At 42.3% G+C, this 20577-nt stretch overlaps 1 protein-coding gene across 2 annotated transcripts in view; it reads left to right on the top strand.

Moving 5' to 3' along the window:
• The window catches only part of VWA1 (von Willebrand factor A domain containing 1), a 73538-nt gene extending 53737 nt beyond the window's left edge, over positions 1–19801 (top strand). For both annotated transcript variants that reach the window (XM_075839612.1, XM_075839611.1), the window contains 10 exons: positions 1144–1419; positions 3278–3553; positions 4074–4346; positions 5174–5449; positions 6026–6292; positions 6404–6679; positions 7712–7987; positions 9657–9929; positions 11743–12012; positions 16735–19801. In XM_075839612.1, the coding sequence (XP_075695727.1) occupies positions 1144–1419; positions 3278–3553; positions 4074–4346; positions 5174–5449; positions 6026–6292; positions 6404–6679; positions 7712–7987; positions 9657–9929; positions 11743–12012; positions 16735–16775 (2504 nt within the window). In that variant the 3' untranslated portion in view covers positions 16776–19801. The remainder of the gene's footprint in view (positions 1–1143; positions 1420–3277; positions 3554–4073; positions 4347–5173; positions 5450–6025; positions 6293–6403; positions 6680–7711; positions 7988–9656; positions 9930–11742; positions 12013–16734) is intronic.
• Positions 19802–20577: the final 776 nt, after the last annotated feature.

Genomic DNA, 20577 nt, shown 5'->3' with positions numbered 1-20577 from the left:
ATAATTTAAAAGTGCTCAAATGAATGGGGGGGGGGGAGGTAATAAATGGCCGGGCACGGTCTGCCAGAGCAGGAGACTTTCTTAGCGGTTATCTGCTTTGGTTAATAAAGGGGATTCATGAGCAGGGAACACCCCTCTAAATGACGTCCATATGCCGTAATAGGACATAAGGACAGAGGGTGTCTTGTTCATACAACCACTGTAACCTATTTATTCTTTATCTTAGTTAGATATATTTAAAAGGTCTATGATTAAACGCTATGTAAACCTTTGAAAGGTATAAAAAAATTGTAAGAAAAATATCAGTGTGTTCTGTGTAACTTTGTAAATACTTTTTATTAAAAATTATTTTTACTTTTTTAGATAGAGCTGCTCTGTATTCTCTATACAAAGCAGCTGTATCTAGCGCTATTCAGTGAATCCGTCAGTTCTGCAACCCTGACAGGTTCAGTCACAGCAGGACTAAGTTATGAACTTAGATGTGATAGTTTACAGGTGGATCCTGCGTGTCACGCAGGATCTGCTGTCACTGAAGCTGTCAGTGCCTCTGACCTGACGGATACAGGATTCAGTGCTACATATAGCTGTTCTGTATAGAGAAGACAGAGCAGTTTTATCAAAGAAAGTAAAAATTATTTTTAATTAAAATGTGTATGGTGCAACTTTCTAAATACATTTTATTAAAAATTATTTTTCGTTTTTGAGGTACAGCTGCTTTGTATCCTGTATACAGAGCAGCTGTATCTAGAGCTGAAACCTGTATTCGTTAGGTCAGCAGCACTGACAGCGGGTCCTACGTGTCACTGACATGCAGGATTGAGCAGTTATCGATCACATCTAAGTTCATAACTTCAGACATGCAGAACCCGCTGTCACTGAAACGGTCAGTCCCGCAGATCTGACGGATTCAGGTCTCAGCACTAGATACAACTGTTCTGTATACAGGATACAAAGCAGCTGTATCTCAAAAGGTAAAAATTATTTTTAATAAAAGCGAATTAGAAAATTGCACCAATCACACTGGTAGACATTTTTATTCAAAAAAACAAAACTCTATTTCAAAGGTGTCCATTGTCTTTAAAATAAATTAGTGAGAAACATTGGATTTATTAGATCCATTACTAGAATATTTTTCAATTTCAGAAGTGAGGGAAGAAAGGAATCTGGAGGCCCTGGATATAACAGCGACAAGTTTCTGGTTGACTTGGTCAAGGTTATCTGGAGATACAGGGGAGTATGTTTTGGAGTATTCACCACTGTCTGATCCAAGAAGAAAGCTACAGAAGACTTTGTCGGTGAAGGAGACTAGTGTGGTCCTTAGTAATTTAACCCCAAACACCACCTACCAGGTCACACTCATACCAGACGCCAATGACCCAAATGTTCAACATGCAACAATCCAAGTGTCCACACTCCCAGGTATTCTGTGTACATCTCTGTTCTTATTACTGTTCACCTGTGCTCCATTGTAATTAGGGATGCACAATGCATCGAAACTTCGATACTGTTTCGATACTCTGCATCCCCAAACGGTTCGATACCGCTATTTCCTGTATTTCGATACTTAGCTGTGCGGCCGCACAATTCAGTATAGTAATACATGAATGTATGGGAGCGCGGCTGCGGCTGTGTAATACAGTCACTGCCCCGCTCCTGAGTCCTGACAAGTGTGCACCGTCAGGATGATGCGATTCGGCCGGCGCTGCACTAATGAGCGGCGACACTGAAGACAGAACATGGCGGGCGCACTGCAAAACACCCCCATGTTCTGTCCTCAGTGCCTAAACCGCCGCTCATTAGTGCAGCGCCGGCCGCATCGCCTCATGCTGACCGCGCACGCACTTCCTGTCAGGAGCGGGACAATGACTGTATTACACAGCCGCAGCCCCGCTCTATAACGGCAGAGATCAGAGAAACCTCTCATCTCCGCCATTATTCCCGTGAATGCTGCGATCAAAGCTGACTGCAGCATTCAGAGGAAAATGAGAAGGGGGGATGCCCCTGGATCGCATCACAGCGAATTCCTGTGACGCGATTGAGGGCCACACCATATATGGGCAGACAGCCCAGGGTCTATTGAAGGACCCCAGGGCTGTCCTACCATATTTCCTGTTAGGGCATACTTGGGTATGTCCTAACAAATGCCTGTGTACTATCCGTACACAGGCTAATGTACTGTAATATAGATATATGCCTGTGTACTATCAGTATATAGATATATGCCAGTACATTAAAGTTTAAAAAATAAAGTAAAAACAAAGTAATGTTAAATTTTAAAAAAATACACATACAACTTTTTTACAATAAACATTAAAATAAGTCTCAATACATGAAATATACACATAATCGGTATTGGCCCGGCCGTAATAACCTGCACAAAATTTTTCATTTATGATGTGTACGCTGTAAAAAAATAAAATAAAAACTGCTTTCTATCACTTATTAGGCCTCATGCACACAACCGTAGCCATGTGCAGCGGACTGTCAGCCGCGAGCCGCCCGCAAATCGCGCGCCATGCACATGGCCGCGCCCATTATTTTTAATGAGCGCCGGACCGCAGAAGATGGCCGTAATAAGACATGCCCGTTCTTTCTGCGGCGCGGGCTCATAAAAACTACGGTCGTGTGCATGGCCCCATAGGAATGAATGGGGCCGCAATTCTCCTGTGGAGTTTCGGGGGAATTGCGGCCGCAAAAGCACGTTCGTGTGCATGGGACCTTATTGTGGGGCACAAGGTGTGATGAATTTAACCTCCATGTGCCTCACATTAATAGTAATTAACCACATCATGTACCTCACACATTAACCCATTATGACTGAGAAACATGATGGGTTAACTACTATTAATGTGAGGCACGTGGAGGTTAAATTCATCCTCACACCACGTGCTTCACATCAGAAAATGGAAGAACTTTTTTTTTTTATTATTACTGTTGGCAAAGTATTGAATTGGTATCGAAATCGCAATGCTACACGAAGTATTGGTATCGAAGTCCAAATTCTGGTATCGTGACATCACTAATTGTAATAGTGCATTGCCACCAAAAGTGACTCCTTTTAAATTAGGGCATACCCTGCTAATGCTACTTTAGACTGTGCAGTTGCACCCCTGAACTACTGTGTTCCCCATAATGACAACTATGAGGGGGGGGGCACAATAAAGTATGTTATATATGTCAATGAGCAAAATGGTCAGCCTGCTCTTTCATTAAACCCCTCTTAGCCAATCAGAACTGTCATAATCTTCTATCTTTCCGCATTTAATGTGTCCTGCAGATTATATCCAAGCAAGAAATCTACAGATCCTGGATATTACATCCACCAGTTTTAATGGCAGCTGGTCCAGGCTAATAGGTGATACCGGACGTTACTTTCTGGATTATGCTTTACTATCTTATCCAAGGAGAAAGATCAGGAAGACGTTCTATGGAGACCAGACCAGTGTGGTGGTCAGTGGGTTAACACCAGACACCACCTACCAGGTCACATTTATTCCAGAATCCAAACTGGAGGCTTCACAATCACAGATTCTCTCGGTCTCCACTTTACCAGGTAGGATGACTATTTACTATAGTCATGAGTAAGAGTCTGTCACAGTAGCACACAGCACCAAATAACAAATAATGTCCTACTGAGATGGCAGGTGAGCGGACAGGACTGGCTCAGATAGTGCCCTATTAGTGTTTTTCAGGGTAACGGGGGGGGGGGGAGGGTTCCGTGCTGTTAGCTACAGTGGAGAGCAGCTCTTATGCTAGATAAGGGGTTGTTCACATCTTTAGCCTTAGGCTTTGTCCACTTACCGTCATGGCTTTTGGAGCCGTAACAGTTATGACGGATCTATTTTTCCAAATGGAACCCAACGAATTCTTCTGAATGGGGTCTGTTGGGTTTCCTTTTTTATGACAAGAATAGCAATGCAGACCACACTGTACTTGCCATCAAGAACTCTCAGTGGAACATAACCCAGCGCCAGTAAGAGGGGATCCTGAGATACGTCAAGAATCAAACTTACCTATAAACTTACCTATAAACATTTCCCTTCCTCACCAACTATTTTCCTTTTCTGTTACAGACATGATCCAAGCAAGAAATCTGCAAGTCCACAATATCACCTCAAGGAGTCTTCATTTAACCTGGTCCAGGTTAGAAGGCGATACAGGACATTATACAGTGAATTATGCATCAGTGTCTCAACCACATGTAACATCAAAAATGTCATTGTATGATGAGAGTCGTGCCGTAATTGGAGATCTAAGCCCAAATACAACCTATCAGATCACCTTTATTCCAGAATCCAGCATGCAGTATATCCAGGTGCAGACTATACAACTCACTACCCTCCCAGGTAAGACACCATGGTTCTGTCTTGGTCAAAAATGACGTTATCTGCTTCTCATCCATATACTTGGTATCATTTTGACCATCCCTCATTGCTAAGAATAAGCCCGACAGAAAATCTGCTTCATCTTTGTTAGAGCGTATTAGTGTAAGCAGACGAGACTTGTGTACAAGGTCATAAATGCCATAAAGGAAGCTCCTGCACCTGCTTTGTGGCTTGTAGAGAAGAAGAAGCCCCACTCGGGTTGTCCCTATCCTTCTTCCTCACTACTATGTTCTCCACAAGTCCTCCAATATAAAAGAGGTCGCCTAGTTTGGGAAACCCCTTGTTAATTGATGGGCACCCGTCAATGAGGTCATGTCCCACTGCTGAGATCCCACATGATCTGTTATTGCTGGAGGAACCCGATGCTATCTAAGCACATTCCCTACAGTCCCTAGACGCTCTATATAGCGGCCGTCCACAATGGTTAAAAGACAGGGTCCATATGCCTAAATAGGATAAAGCTCAATGGTGCAATCTGATTTAACAGTCAAGGGAGTGAGCAATTGTCTGGAGGCTTCTAACGTCCTCTCCTTTCGGGGATTGGAAGATGGACAAGTGCACGCTCGGTTGTATTGGGATAATGGGTCTGATGTAGTGCACCAGGAGGAGGAGAGGACCAATTTTCATTGTACTCCCATTCCAGTGGGCTAAGCCTTGCATGAACAAGAAAATATTTCATTTTGTATTATTTTAAGCTTATAATGCTATTTTGACTTATTACGTTTAATGAGTTTTTCATATTTTGCGCCTTGTGATTAATATATAATGATTTTGATGTATCCCTAAAGAACACACAAAGGAAAGAAATTTGCAGGCACAGGACATCACAAGTACAGGTTTTCTCTTAACCTGGTCAAGGCTGCCTGGAGATGAAGGGCGCTATGTTTTGGAATATGTTCCCGTTTCTGATCCAGGGATGCCAAAACAAAGATTTGTGTATGGAGATAAGACCAGTGTGGTTGTAAGTGGCCTAAAATCAGTTACTACTTATCAGATCACATTGATACCGGAAAACAGTGCAAATTATGCTCTTCCTGAAGTCATCATGGTCTCCACTCATTCAGGTAGGTGTAATGTTTCTTAAATGAAGAAAAAACATTTTTATTTTTGCACCCATTTGAGTAGATACAGTGCAATGTATCTCCCGAAGACGTGTTCTACAAGGAACCTCTAATGGCAGGATCACAATAACCTGCAATCAATGCCCATTAGGCTTCTTTTTCTTCCTTTTGCCTATATGGGCGGGATCTAAAACAAGCCTGTGCAGGAAAGAGGTCCAGTCTCTTGTACAACAGATACTTCATGTGACCCCCTTCTATACATGGAATTCCAATTTTTGGTGACTCGGACAAAGTGGGTGCTAGGCAATCTGACATGTAAAATAAGTGCAGCTGAAAAAGGTGCCTCCCAACATGTGAATCTCTAATCGCGGGTCATTTTAAGCCCTGCCTCAATTTTGCCCAGGACCGCCCCCAAATAGGAATGGTACATGTAAGAGCCGTTTGCTTCATGCCCAAATGAACTGTGATATGGTTTCATATTTTTATGGCAGCTAAAATGACTTTGTTGTGTTTCCCATCTTATATGTCGAATATTAGTGAGTGTTGTGTATAGATAATAACGACTCCATCTTGTTTTAGAACCAGTTCACCAAAGGAAGTTGCAGGTTATTAATATAACAGCGACAAGTTTTTTGCTAACCTGGTCCAGAGTTCCTGGAGACTCGGGCAGTTATGTAGTGGAATATTCCCCTATTTTGGATCTAAGTGGAAAATTACGGAAAACTTTGTCGGGGGATGAGAGTAGCATGATGTTTAAGAACTTAACCCCCAATACCACCTACCAAGTCTCCCTTATCCATGAGTCCGGGGTCCGGAATGGAACAATTCAAGTTTCTACTCTTATAGGTAAGTTTATTGGTGGTGAAGCCTGAGTCTAGTATTTAATTTCTTGGGATAGTCTGTATATTAATATAAGTTAGTTTTATGATTTATAATAGTCTTTGTGTCTGTTTGCAGATCCCATTAAAGCAAGAAACCTGCGAGTTCAGGACAGAACATCTACAAGTTTCCAGTTGTCCTGGTCTGAGTTGCCTGGAGACACAGGGCAATATGTTTTGGAATATGCACCATTAACGGATTTAAGCAAGACCATACAGCACAATTTCTATGGGGATCAGACCAGTGTTATATTTAAGAACCTAACCCCAGATACCGTATATATGGTCACCTTTATCCCTGACTCCAAGGGGCAGTTTGACCAGAATTTGAATATCAGGGTTTCCACCCTCCCAGGTATACAGAATTACAATGAAATCATGATCACTAGTTTCTGTATAACCTTTCATATATTGAACGGCCTTAACGTTGGCTACTGATTGAATTGGATATTTGACTTGGTACCTCACCATGTCTACACCAAATAAACTTCTATGCTTAAATGGACACTAACTATTAAATAATTTATGTTTATATAGTAGTATACCTGATATATATCAACTATGTAATTTACTTACTGTTAAAATGTAGTTGTTTTATCCATGCAAATTCTATGTGAAGTTACTGCCACTAGGTGTTTCCTTTATAGTAATCTGCTGTCTATCCTCTGTTATCAAGCAAAATCCACCCCTAATTACAGAGCAGAGGAGACAGACTCCATGAAGTGGGGGGTGTGCCTCTTCAGAAGTCTTTAGGGAAGAGAGCAGAGAGAGAGAGAGACAGATGCTGCTGCCCATAGAAGTCTGAGGAGAGGGGAGGAAGAGCAGGAGTAGAGAGCAGGGAGATAGAGACACAGATACAAACACAGATGCCGCCCATAAAAGTCTATGGAGAGGAAAGGGGGAGCAGGATGAGAGAGCAGAGAAAGACGCAGATACATATAGCGCCGATAGAAGTCTATAGGGAGGGGAGGGGGAGTAGAGAGCAGAGAGAGACACACAGACACACTGCTCATAGAAGTCTGTGGGGGAGCAGGAGGAGGGAGAGAGAGGGAGAGGGAGAGAAGGAGACACAGATGCTGCTGCCAATAGAAGTCAGAGGGGAGGATGAGTAGAGAGCAGGGAGAGAGAGACACAGATACAGACGCTGACCTCAGAAGTCTATGGAGATAGTGCACCCAAAGCAGAAGGTCTTAGTGTTGGGGTTAACCTTCATGCACTTTCCATGACCCTTGGTAAGGGAACTTTTATACTTAATGTTTATTGCATAGGGAATAACCTGGTAACAGGTCCTTTTTAACTGAAATATGTGGTTTTCCAACATTATGCAAACTTCCAATACAAACATACAATATAAAGGATGAATAACCATTCCTGCTTACCTTCACAGAACTCAATCAAAAGAGAGCTGTCTATGTTCGGGATATTACAACATCAAGTTTCCAGGTGGCCTGGTCAAGGATGCCAGGAGACAGAGGGTCCTACATATTGGAGCTTGTATTAGTATCAGACCCAAGGAGGAAACTTTGGAAAACTCTATCCCTTGACCAGACGAATATGATTCTTAGTAATTTAAGCCCAAATACTCAATTCCGGGCCACAGTGTTTTCTGAATCAAATGTCCAATATGTCCCACCACAGAGCATTCAAGTCTCAACCCTTGAGGGTAAGTGCCATCACAATAACTTGAAGAGGACCTGGGAACACTAGGGCAAAGAAAATGTAAATAGTCACATAAACATAGAATCGTCAATCAGATTTTCTTCCCTCCTTTCATCTGATATAGGAGGATACCGCATGAGGGCCAAGCAATGGTTTTACTATGGAGCCAGGTGGTTATAGTTGGAGATAGAGAAGAGACTGATCCCTGTCTAATAAATAATTTCCTACCTATCTCATGGCTTAGTATTAAAGGAGTTGTCCACTACCGGACAACTGATGACCCCCAGATAGGTCATTAGTATATGACCGGTGGGGGTCCAACACCTGGTGCACACACCAATCGGCTCCTACGGCTGCGTCCGGGCACCAGACATCCATGCCCAAAGCAGATGGCTCCGGTCACAGAATAGTGGCCGAGCTACAGTACTGCAACTCTGCTCCTATTTAAGTGAATAGCGGCAGCACGGCCGCTATGCAATGTACGAAGCCAACTGCTTCAGGCGCCGTACACTGCATAGTGTGCAATGACATCCGGTATCCAAAGGCAGCTGAAGCAGCTGATCGGTGCGGGGTCCGGTTGTCAGACCCTTAACCGATGATATACTGATGACCAATCCGGTGGATAGGTCATCCGTTGTCCGGTAGTGGACAACCCCTTTAAGTCTCATACTACTCGCATTTTATCTGGGCACTGGGGTTGTAGGTGGGCCACATTATTAAGATGTGAATATTAATTTATTATATGATGTGAATATTGATTTATTATTGAGTTCTATGTATAAATGTATACAGTAAGCTCCCTCTAGTGGTGGCTGCAGGAAGACAGCATTTTATTGTTTATCTCTCTGGATATGCAGGGGATTTTGATCTCTGTATCAGAAAAACTGAGCTTTCACCGCAATAAGGATAAATTTGAAAATAAATCCGCGCAGAATTGTGAGCCTGAGGATCAAAACACAAAAAACAAAATAGTGTTCCATACATCCATGTATCAATATAGCAAAATGTCCTAAAAATGTTGATTTTATGATCTAGTGCCATTAATCAATAGGGCACAGCACCAAACTGCTTCAAGTCCCTTCTGCCCATTTTAGCAGCTGTACCCCTCCGCCCATTTATTCCTATGGGGATAATATAGAGGGGGCACTTATAGGTCCCAAAAATATCCTCTTTAACTGCAGTGAAGAAACTGCAAGACAGGTCACTATAATATTGCAGGATATGCACCTACTATAGATCATATAGCACTAAATTGCAGGTCTGAATGGAACTGTTCTTTGTAGACACTGTGGTTTTAAAAGGGTTGTCCAGGATTAGACAAAGGATCTGCTTATTTTAGAAACAGCGCCACTCCTGTACATGGGATGTGTTTAATATTGCAGTTCAGTCCGTTCAGTGGTGTGTGTCCGGTATTGTATCTCAGCCCCATTCACTTAGATGAGGTAAAGCTGCAATACCAGACACAGCCCATGAAGAAGTGTGGCACTGTTTCTCTAATCCTGGACAGCCGCTTTAATTATTTGAGCATACTACCTTAATATATTTGTGCTATTGCTTAGCAAAAGGAGCAGCAGGAAGTTCGGGACATCGGTGGATCTCCAATCTCTGGCGTTGTATCTTTAACTTCAGATTAGGTGTATAAGAATAATATATATATATTAATTTTTTTTCAGAACAACTTTCTCCAGACCACATCCTGATTTCTGACCCCAGTGAACACAATTTCCGGGTCAGTTGGGGTCCCAGTCTTGACAGTGTTGCTGGATATGAAATTCAATATGGACCAATCCCCAGCAATATCGTAAAAACCTTGCAGGTGGACAGCAGGGTGAATAGCACTGTTCTGGAAAACTTGAAATCCAATACAACGTACCTGGTCACAGTGTCTGCCATATTTAAAAATGGGGGTGAAAAAACATTATCTGCTATAGCCTGCACCCAAGACAGTAAGTGATTGCATCTAGCATCGTGATTTTAACAGGATGGGGACGTCGGATCTTGTATATCTAGACTTTTCAAAAATACTTGATACTGTTACTTATATGAGGATCTATTTTTTTTAAAATATATTTACATGGAAACTGTATTACAAAATAAGATTTCTATATTTGCAGTTGATAATATGCTCTATATCTATAGGGTAATAGAAAAGGACTTGGGGATATAATTAGATGGCAAAATTAACTTTAGCAACCAGTGCCAGGCAGCTGCTGCCAAGGCAGGTAAAATCATTAGATCGTACAAAGGGGCTTAGATGGAATATTGTATACAGTTTTGGCAACCTGTGTATGAGAAAGACATAAAAGTGCTGGAGCAGCTTCAGAGGCAGCTGGCCAAAATAATTAAGGTAATGGGTGCAATTCAGTACCTGGAAAGTTTAGAAAAATGTTTTTCTAATCTTTATAGACGTTCTTTAACACATGAAGATAAATTGGTAAAAAACCAGCGCCGATCAACAATATAGTAAGTTAATAACATTCTAAAGACATGCATTTATGTGTAACAATAAGGGTATGTTCACACGGCCTATTTTCGGACGTTTTTCGGGCCGTAAACGCCCGAAAAAGAAAGGAGATATAACGCTGACAAACAGCTCCAAAAACGGCCGTAAAAAACGCTGCGAAAAAAACAGTTTCTAAAAAACGGCTGAAAATCAGCACCGTATTTTCAGATGTTTTTTATTAAGCGTGTAAACATACCCTAAGCCTGTCTTCAGGGTATGTTCACGCGCTTCGCAAAAAACGTCTGAAAATACGGAGCTGATTTGAAGGGAAAACAGCTCCTGATTTTCAGCAGTTTTTTTTAGCAACTCGCGTTTTTCACTGCGTTTTTTATGGCCGTTTTTGGAGCTGTTTTTCTATGAAACATGCACTTCTTTTTCGCAGTCGCTTTTTTAAGTGGCCGCTTTTCAAAACAGCTGCGTAAAAAAACGCCCTGTCGGAACAGAACGCCGTTTTTCCCATTGAAATCAATGGGCAGATGTTTGGAGGCGTTCTGCTTCCAATTTTTCGGCAGTTTTTCGGCCCGAAAATAAGCCGTGTGAACATACCCTTAGACAATAGAAGGGGAAGATGAAAGGACTAACATATGCAGGATCAGACTACACACATTTTTTGGTTTCCTATGAGGGTATGTTCACACGTTTTAACAAATCATGTCTGAAATTATGGAGCTGTTTTCAGGCAAAAACAGCTCCTGAATTTCAGACGTTTTTGCAAGTACTCGCGTATTTCGCGGCGTCCATTACGGACAGAATTGGAGCTGTTTTTCAATGGAGTCAATGAAAAACGGCTCCAAAAACGTCCAAAGAAGTGACATGCACTTCTTTGACGCGGGCGTCTTTTTACACCTCGTCTGCACAGAACACCGTAAAACCCATTGCAAGCAATGGGCAGATGTTTGCAGGTGTAATGGAGCCGTCTTTTCAGGCGTAAATCGAGGCGTAAAACGCCCGAATTACGTCTGAAAATAGGTTGTGTGCACATACCCTTATTGTGCAGCGTCTATACACCATTTGGATTCCACATAACCTGTTTGTAGTCTGTAACCAGAAAGTTACTTAGTTCTGCAAAGGAGCTGTATACACTAAACGGTAGCATATACCAAGACTATGCGCAATTAGCTAATTTTCTATTTTAGATGCATTGGTTGCAAAGGTGTACATAGCCCTTAATCTATGCATCAGTTTTCAGCATTTATAATACTTCTGACACGAGAATAGAAGTGAACATAGTTGTAAACATTTGTTTCTTTTGTTAGATGATACAAAGGTAAAGTATCTGCATTTCAAAGACCTGGGCACCAACAGTGTGAAGGCCACATGGGGATCCGCAGATGGTGAAGTTCAGGGTTATCGAGTGCGATGCCGAAGGCAAGCAGGCCGCTCCTCGGTCATTAGCGTGGCTCCACAGGCTCACAGTACATATTTAACAGACTTGGCAGAAGGAACCATTAACAAGATCTGTGTCATGCCTATTTATAAGAATGGAGAGGGGAAAAACTTGTGCCGAAAGATTCAGATGCAACCAGGTATGTGGCAAAACTGATGGATAGTCCTAACAAAGCTCCTCAATTTAAAGGGGTTGTCCAGAACTTTAAAAAAATGTCTTCAGAAACAGCGCCACTTATGTCCATTGACTGTGTTTGGTATTGCAGCTCGCTTGAATGGGGATAATTTGAAAGACAAGACACGGCCCATGGACATGAAAAGAGGTTTTTTTTTTGTTTTTTTTAAAAAAAAAACAGTGAACCCTTTATTCTAATCCCAGACAATCCCTTAGAATTCACCATTTTGTGTCTACAGCTCCTATGCATCTCCATGGTGTAAACGAGCGCCGATCAATGAGACATCGTTGATCGGCGCTCGTTTGCTCCTGTCGCACGGAGCTATGGATGGGGACGAGCGCTAGTTACTCAGATCGCTCGTCCCCATACATTATTATCCTGTCGGCAGCGCGTCTCCCTGCTTACACACCAAGATGTGCTGCCGACAACAATAATAATATTTTTCATTTTTAAAACAATACGATCAGCAGATGATCGAGCGTTTGCCCGTTTATCTGCTGATCACTGCCCTGTTTACACAGGGCGATTATCGGGATCGAGCATTCTGTGAACGAGCGTTTGCCTGATAGTTGGCCCGTGTAAAAGGGCCTTTACTCCCTTCCACCTATCCCTTACTTCTTTGGCAACTGACACTTTGGAGGTAGTCAAAAAGTAGAGAATAGATGTTTGCCAGACACATGGATGATGGACATGTGTCTTTTTTCAGCCGTACTAACTATGTAACTATGTAACTATGTAACATAGGTCTGCATAGTAGCTGTATACACAAAATGGTAAGATATTTTTAAACAAGACTATTTTAGATACATTACATCAATAAATACAGTTGGTTGCAAAGATGTACGTCATACCCCACTCAGAATTTCCCTCTATGACCTGGAACATAGAGCCACACTGTAATAGAGACCCCGCTGTGGGAGACTCCACCGTGAATGGCCATCCATCAGCTGTTTGCTTGGGGTGCCTGGGAACAACGGCTGCATTCTAAACCCCTTTAAAGGGAATGTGTCGCTAGAAATGTTTTTATTTAATTTTTTGTTCAGTTAAACAGTTAGTATATAAATGATTACACATTGTTTTAATTTTTTACATTTTTTCACAAGTCAGGAAATATTATAAATGATATTCTAATTTATAACATTTCCATGTGCTGGTCACTAGAGGGAGCAATTCCCAAAATTGCAGCATTGGCAGTGTGGTAAAGCAACCTCATTGCTTTATGCTGCAAATTTGGAGTAGACACACTCGCTCTAGTGTGCTCACACAATCCCCCCTCCCTTATCCTGGCTAGTGCCAAGAGAAAGGAGGGGGTTGAATCTTCAAACCTCCTACACTGTGTGCCGCCATTTTCTGAGCGATTGCACAGTGTAGGAGGATTAGATACAGTGGTAATCAGACAGTATAACACTAACATACACACACATCACATACACAAACATAACTTACCTGCTCCTGCCGCCGCCTCCGCTCCTAGTCCTTGGGTCTGCGCTGCCTTGAACATATGGCCGGAAGACGCGACCGGAAGTCGTCATCTTACTGTCCGGCCGCGGCTTCCGGTCCACATGAAAATGGCGCCGGATGTCGCTCTACCAAAGAACTTCTTTTTGGTCTGTGTGGGAGCGGCGCATGGGGATGTATGTGCCATATTCTATCTCTGTATGTGTCATTAATAGACACATACAGAGATGAAAAAAAAATGGCAGCCCCCATAGAGAAGTAAAAGAAAGAAAAAAGTAAAAATGACAACACAAAAACACAAATAAATAACATTTATTTTAAAGAGGCTCTGTCACCACATTATAAGTGCCCTGTCTCCTATATAAGGAGATGGGCGCTGTAATGTAGGTGACAGTAATGCTTTTTATTTAAAAAAACTATCTATTTTCAGAACGTTAGGAGCGATTTTGGTTTATGCTAATGAGCTTTCTTAATGCCCAAGTGGGCGTATTTTTACTTTCGACCAAGTGGGCGTTGTACAGAGGAGTGCATGACGCTGACCAATCGGCATCATGCACTCCTCTCCATTCATTTACACTGCACTAGCGATATAGATATATCACTATGTGCAGCCACATACACGAACCCTAACATTACTACAGTGTCCTGATAATGAATACACATGACCATTCAGCCTGGACGTCATGTGTACTCAGAATCCTGACACTTCTGACTCTCTTTTTTGTGAGATTCCAGCAACGGATACGAAATCTCGCGAGATTACGAGGTAAACGAGATTTCGTTTCACTTGCCGGAATCTCACAAAAAAAGAGTCAGAAGTGTCAGGATTCTGAGTACACATGACGTCCAGGCTGGATGGTCATGTGTATTCATTATCAGGACACTAGTAATGTTAGGGCTTGTGTATGAGGCTGCACATAGTGATATATCTATATCGCTAGTGCAGTGTAAATTAATGGAGAGGAGTGCATGATGCTGATTGGTCAGCGTCATGCACTCCTCTGTACAACGCCCACTTGGTCGAAAGTAAAAGTACGCCCACTTGGGCATTAAGAAAGCTCATTAGCATAAACTTAAATTGCTCCTAACTTTGTGAAAAAATATCGTTTTTTTAAATAAAAAGCATTACTGTCACCTACATTACAGCGCCCATCTCCTTATGTAGGAGATAGGGCACTTATAATGTGGTGACAGAGCCTCTTTAATATCATACTAAAAGCAATATTATATATAAAAAAAATATATATATTTCGTGACACCTTCCCTTCAAGATATTTCCAAAAAGATAACTAGAAACCTTTTTGAGAAGTTCACTCCCATCATGCATCAGGCTGGACCATAGATGCCATACTTTCTTTCTCCTCTTTGTCACCCTCTGCTGAATAATACACAAGAGAAGCCGGGAATGGAAAGTGACGCTCAGATCATGTTTTCGGCACAGAATATGGTTGCCATTGGCTTCACAACCTGAATCTACTGTGTTAAGTACCCTAAGCCCAGTTGGACGTGACGGAGTGCTACTCGGACCCTTTTTTCACAGCATCCGATTGGCAACCGATAGTTTCACGAACCCATTCGCTTTAGTGGGTGACTCTCCGATTCGTGGAAAGATAGAACATGTCTTATCTTTCCACTGATCACGGAGAAGACTCGGGCGGCGCACACAGTCGTGTGCATTAGGGCTAAAACTATTTGAACGTAATATAAAGCACAAAGTATATAGAACGTCTTGAAAGGTCTGCAAACCTCTTTAGGTCTTTTCTTTTAACTGTTTGTGTTCACTATAGTATAAGGAATCTACCCAAGCAACAAACTGCCAAAAATAGAAATAATTTACATTGGAAGGAAATGTCTTCAGCCAACATTAATAATATTGAGTGAGTTAAGCAGGGGTGAGAGATTTTCACAGAGCTCTTTGTATAAAATTATGAACTGTCCTTGACAAAGAAATACAGAATGAATGCAATAAGCAATTCCACTCAGCATTCAATATGATTAGGGATCGAGCAGTATCCTTGACAAATGCTGAAGGTTCATGGCATGAAACTGTATCTCGGCATTTAGCTAAATAGAATTCAAGAGCGTATCAATATGAAGAGGATTTGACTTCTGCAGATCATCTCACCTGATGCCATCTACCATGTCTAGGTTACATGAATGGTAAAATACATGGTCAATTGGGTTGGCAATAAACTGAAAATGTAGCAATTCTATGCCCTAAACCCAGGGGTTTAAATTCCACCCCCACCAGTCGCAAATGCCACTTGAAATTAGTAGGGGCATACAGAGTTATTTCTCTGCTAGATCCCATATGAATCAGACAAAAAAAAAATGTGCCATGTATCATCGGGATCTGTATTCTCACCTAGAAGTAAAACATCTGCAATATGGAGGCGCCATATAACAGCACATGGAGTAACTACGGCTCTGTAGCATGGAGGTGCAGGGACTGCGTACCGGATCTACCATGTATATGAGACCTTAAAGGGATCAGAGAGAAAACGATATATTCCAAAAACATCTGTCCAAGCAATTTTCCCACTAAGCAATTGTAGCTAGTGTGAGGAACAGTAAGGGGCCTGGATGCTATTCCCTCCGAGCCGGGCGATCCAAAACCGCATCAAATAATTATTGCCGTAGAAAGCCGAAATAATTGGCCATACAGCAGTCAGATACACAGCACCACAAGGCGTCCAGGTAAATGGTTTTATACAATGTCTATGACAACATTCCTAGGGGTCTAGGGCATTGAAGGGGTCAATTCCCACATCTCTGGTGGTCTAGGGTAGTCAAGGAGTTTATGGTAATATTCCTGGTGGTCTAGGGCAGATGAGAAGTTTATGTCTGAATCCCTGGTGGTCTAGGGCAGTGACGGGATTGATGTCAGCATGCCTGGTGGTCTAGAGACTAGGTCAGTACTTCATACCCGGTGTCTAGTGGTTTACTTACTTCTTCAGGCTTTAGCATTGTCTCTGTAACAGGAAGATAATCGTTCAGATCAGAACAGGTCAAGTATAGAGAGGACTATGCGGCTGTGATTGAACTGCAGCACAGTTCTCTCTATGATCAGGCAGATCTTTTATGGAGCGATCGGCACGATCACTTAGGGGAGAGCTCAGGTTGTCTGGATAGTAGCAGACTTTTCCTGAGCGCATCTTAAAGAGAACAGTGGACCCAATTCATATGTAAATTAATTTCAGCTATTGACAACGTACTTTTTCTCTTAAGGAACATCGGCAAACAACTATTCAGGAATATTGACTCGATAAAAGGAGGTTAAGAAGATGCCATAATGGTCATCATGAATGGAGGCGCACGAAAGCCACAAGCTCTACAGGATGAGAAACCTTATCTAATTGGACATTTTTGTAGAAGGAAAAAAGTACAGTCAACGGGAAGAAGAGTTTGGGCATTTTGGCCACTAGAAGAAGAGGAGATCATCTTGGGATAATATTTTTTTAACATCCTTGTGGTCAACAAGATATCTGCTGACATCAGTGAATCTGTGTATTTCTCTTATAACCACTTCAGATTGTTCCTAATATGTAACCTGCAAGAAAGAGAGTGAACACAAGAGGGCTGGTTATCCGCTGTATAATACAATGGACATCTGGTTTGAACATGGGCCTAATATTCGTGGTCCAAGATTAAGTTTAATGTTATATGTTTTTATATAAATGTAAATATCAGCAAATGAGGAGATCTGTTACAAGAGGGAAAAAAACTCTCCTGAGCAAAAAGAAATGCACCAAGATGAAAGGGCACCTGTCACGAGAGTAGAGTAGTCCACAAAGGACTAAACCAAAAAGTTCCACCTACAATACATCCCTTACCCCAAGTCACAGATTGGGGCACACTAATTTTGCCTACTTAGTTGGGTAGGTGGTGTAGTGTGAGGGAATCCCTGCAAGTCTCCTAGTTCTTGGCCAATTACCAACCATCTCGGCTTTGCTTGACAGGTAGGGAGATTAGCAGGAATTCCCTCAAAATCCAATTTAATGAATAAGAGTAAGCAGTTTTTAGCCCTTCACTTTTAAGCTTGAGGGCTGTGTAGTGGGCACAGTTAGCGCCCACTGGTTTTATCCTGTTTGGACGTATAAAAGGTGTCCATATTTAAACTACTGGAGTCCATGTTTATAATGCTTCTGTCTGTAGACAGATTCACTTTAAAGGGGTTCTCCAATTTGGACAGTCCCTTCTTGTTTAAAAGGTCCCTTGATAATAAGCGGATTACAAAGTGTCCCACTGTTGGGACCCCCAAGCCATCAACTATAATCTATGGGGCAAACTGGTAATAGAGGTCCCCCCACTGTTAACTCCTAATAGGGTAACTAAACTTGTAACATGTCAGTAGTTTTGATCAGTGGAAGTCAAAGCACTGCAACCCCCACCGATCACTAAAACAAAGCGGCAGAAGAGCTTGGGTGAGCGCTGTGCCGGAAAGCCGAGCGAGCAGTGTACAGACTCAGACTTTTTATTGAGCCAGTAGACCGCTCCGAGGAAAGCCGATCAGAAACGAAGCGGCACAAAGCACACCCGATCGCTTCTGCCGCTTCGTTTTAGTCATCGCTGTGGGTCTCGGTGATCGAACCCCCACCGATCAAAACTTCTTACATGTCAAAAGTTTTTTTTAACGTTTAGTTACCCTTTTAACAGACATTGTGCTAGAAGGTCAGATGCACCATACAAGATGCAAGAAACAAAACATTTTTTATTGTCATATCTACAGAGAAATAAAGTATAAGTTGCTTTTGCACTGGTTCTAGTGCAAATGTCACGAACTGACATGTCAAGCGTCATGTGCGTATCTAGTGCCAAAACACAAAAAAATGTTGTTCTATGAACTGGACATTTTCTACCATGACCGAAATTTAGAGATTAGATTATCAAAGTTTTATCCTGAAAAAATCCCCCAAATGAGTCTATGGCCATCATCATAAACCTTTGGCGAGCTGCTCTATTTTAGTATTAAGGAGGAGCAATCTTACATCTCTGATATTATGTATGGTCATATAGGATATTTATGGAGAGCTACTACAGTCAGAAAGTTATTTTCCTCTGCTTTGTGCTATTCCTTTACTGTATAAAGGACTTGTCCAGGATTAGAAAAAAGGGTCCTCTTTTTTTCAAAATAGAGCGCCACTCTTGTACATTGGTTGCATCTGGTATTGCAGCTCAGCCCCATTCAAGTGAATGGAACGGAGCGGTTATATCAGAAAAAACCCATGGAAGAGAGTGGTGCAGTTTCTGGAAAAAAGCAGATCCTTTTTTTCAACCCTGTATAACAGAGGACAAGTTCAGTTTTGAGGGACCCGGACTAAGGCCTCATGCACACGACCGTGTTTTTGCATCCGCAATTTATCCTCAAAAATCCGGATGAATTGCGGACTCATTCATTTCTATGGGCCCATGCACACGACCGTAGTTTCCACGGTCCGTGCATTGGCCGGGAGCCCGGACCACAAAAAGATAGGACAAGTCATTATACGGGCCTCATTTGCGGTACAGGCTCATTGAAATCAATTTGTGCACGGTCCTTGAATTGCGGACGGCCCGCAGAGGACACTCCGAGGCTATCCGTGCATTAGGTCTCAGGCACACGACCGTGCATTTGCGGCCGTATACTATCCGCAATTGCGGATAGTATAAAACACATGTTAACCTATGGGACAATGCACACGATTGTGGTTTCCGCAAAAAAAAAATAGGACATGTCATTATACGGTCCAGATTCCAGTCCGGGCTCATTGAAATCAATGAATTGTGGACGACCCATGGATGACACTCCACAGCCCGTCGGTGCCGTAATCACGGACTGTGCACACAGCTACGGCCATGTGCATGAGGCCTTAAACAGGAACCAAACCTGTCCATGGGTTGTGTAGGGTATTGTAGCTCAGCTCTATTGAAGGACATGTGTGGCCCTGTGTTTGGAAGAAAGCAGCCATGTGTTTTTTAATCCTGCACAACCCCTTTTTTAATAGATTTTCATCAGTCGAGCTGCTCTTCATGAAGGCAGAATTGTTATAAACTTAGAGCAGAGGTGCTGCAGGCAAACAAAAATTCCCTGCAGCTTCCGGTAGCACAGCATCAAGTTTGTAACATTTTTTTTGTATTTTTACTAACTTTCATATTTTTCATATTAAAAAAAAAGTTAACAGCGGGTTGAACAAGAACAAATAAGTTGTCTTTTTTTTTTCATTGGAATGAAATGAACGAATTAAATTGTTAATTTAATTATTCAAAAGTAAAACTCAGGGTAAGGGCTCTACAGGCTGCAGGAATGTGCCGCGTCCCTGTAAGAAGATATATTACGGCAAACAAAACAAAAATTATAAGGCTCTGTTCAGACTTGCGTCCTTGTTTCTGTTTATAATTTAGAACACGATGCAGTGCCGAATCGGTCATACGAGTCATACCACCAGTGCCCTACAGACCCCAGTGACTTATAATAGGGTTCTCAGTGGTGCATGCAGCTCTATTCTTCCCGTCAAATCTGCAACAGAGGCAGAACAGAGCTTTAATTTTGGCCGGTGCAACAAGCACCGATCAATGAGACAGCTTGTTGATCGGTGCTCGTTACTCCGATCGCTCGTCCCCACACATTTATCATGTCGGCAGCGCGTCTTCCTGTTTACACCGGGAGATGCGCTGCCGACAACAATAATATTTTACTTTTTAAAACGATACAATCAGAAGATGATTGAGCGTTTGCTCATTCATCTGCTGATCGCTGCCCTGTTTATCAATGCTTGTTTGCCTAATAATTGGCCAGTGTAAAGGGCCATAATAGGACTGCTTTAAAGGGTATTCCCAGAATAAACATTTAACACCTAGATAGGTGCCTAATTGCTGGGGGACCCACTGATCACTCATGCAGGGGTCCTGATCCTCCCGTTCCATCTCACCGTACGACCACAGTGAATTGAACTTTGAATGGAGTGGCAGAAGAGCATGCACTATTGTGCAATGCAAGGCTGTTTCCGCCAGTCCCATAGACATCGAATAGAGTGGCTGCGCGCATGATCGACCGCAGCTCCATTCAAGCTCTTCTTCCCTGTAGGGGGTGCA

This window comes from Rhinoderma darwinii, chromosome 10, assembly GCF_050947455.1.
Source record: "Rhinoderma darwinii isolate aRhiDar2 chromosome 10, aRhiDar2.hap1, whole genome shotgun sequence".
Taxonomy (NCBI): domain Eukaryota; kingdom Metazoa; phylum Chordata; class Amphibia; order Anura; family Rhinodermatidae; genus Rhinoderma; species Rhinoderma darwinii.
This window is presented reverse-complemented; position numbering and strand designations above follow the sequence as displayed.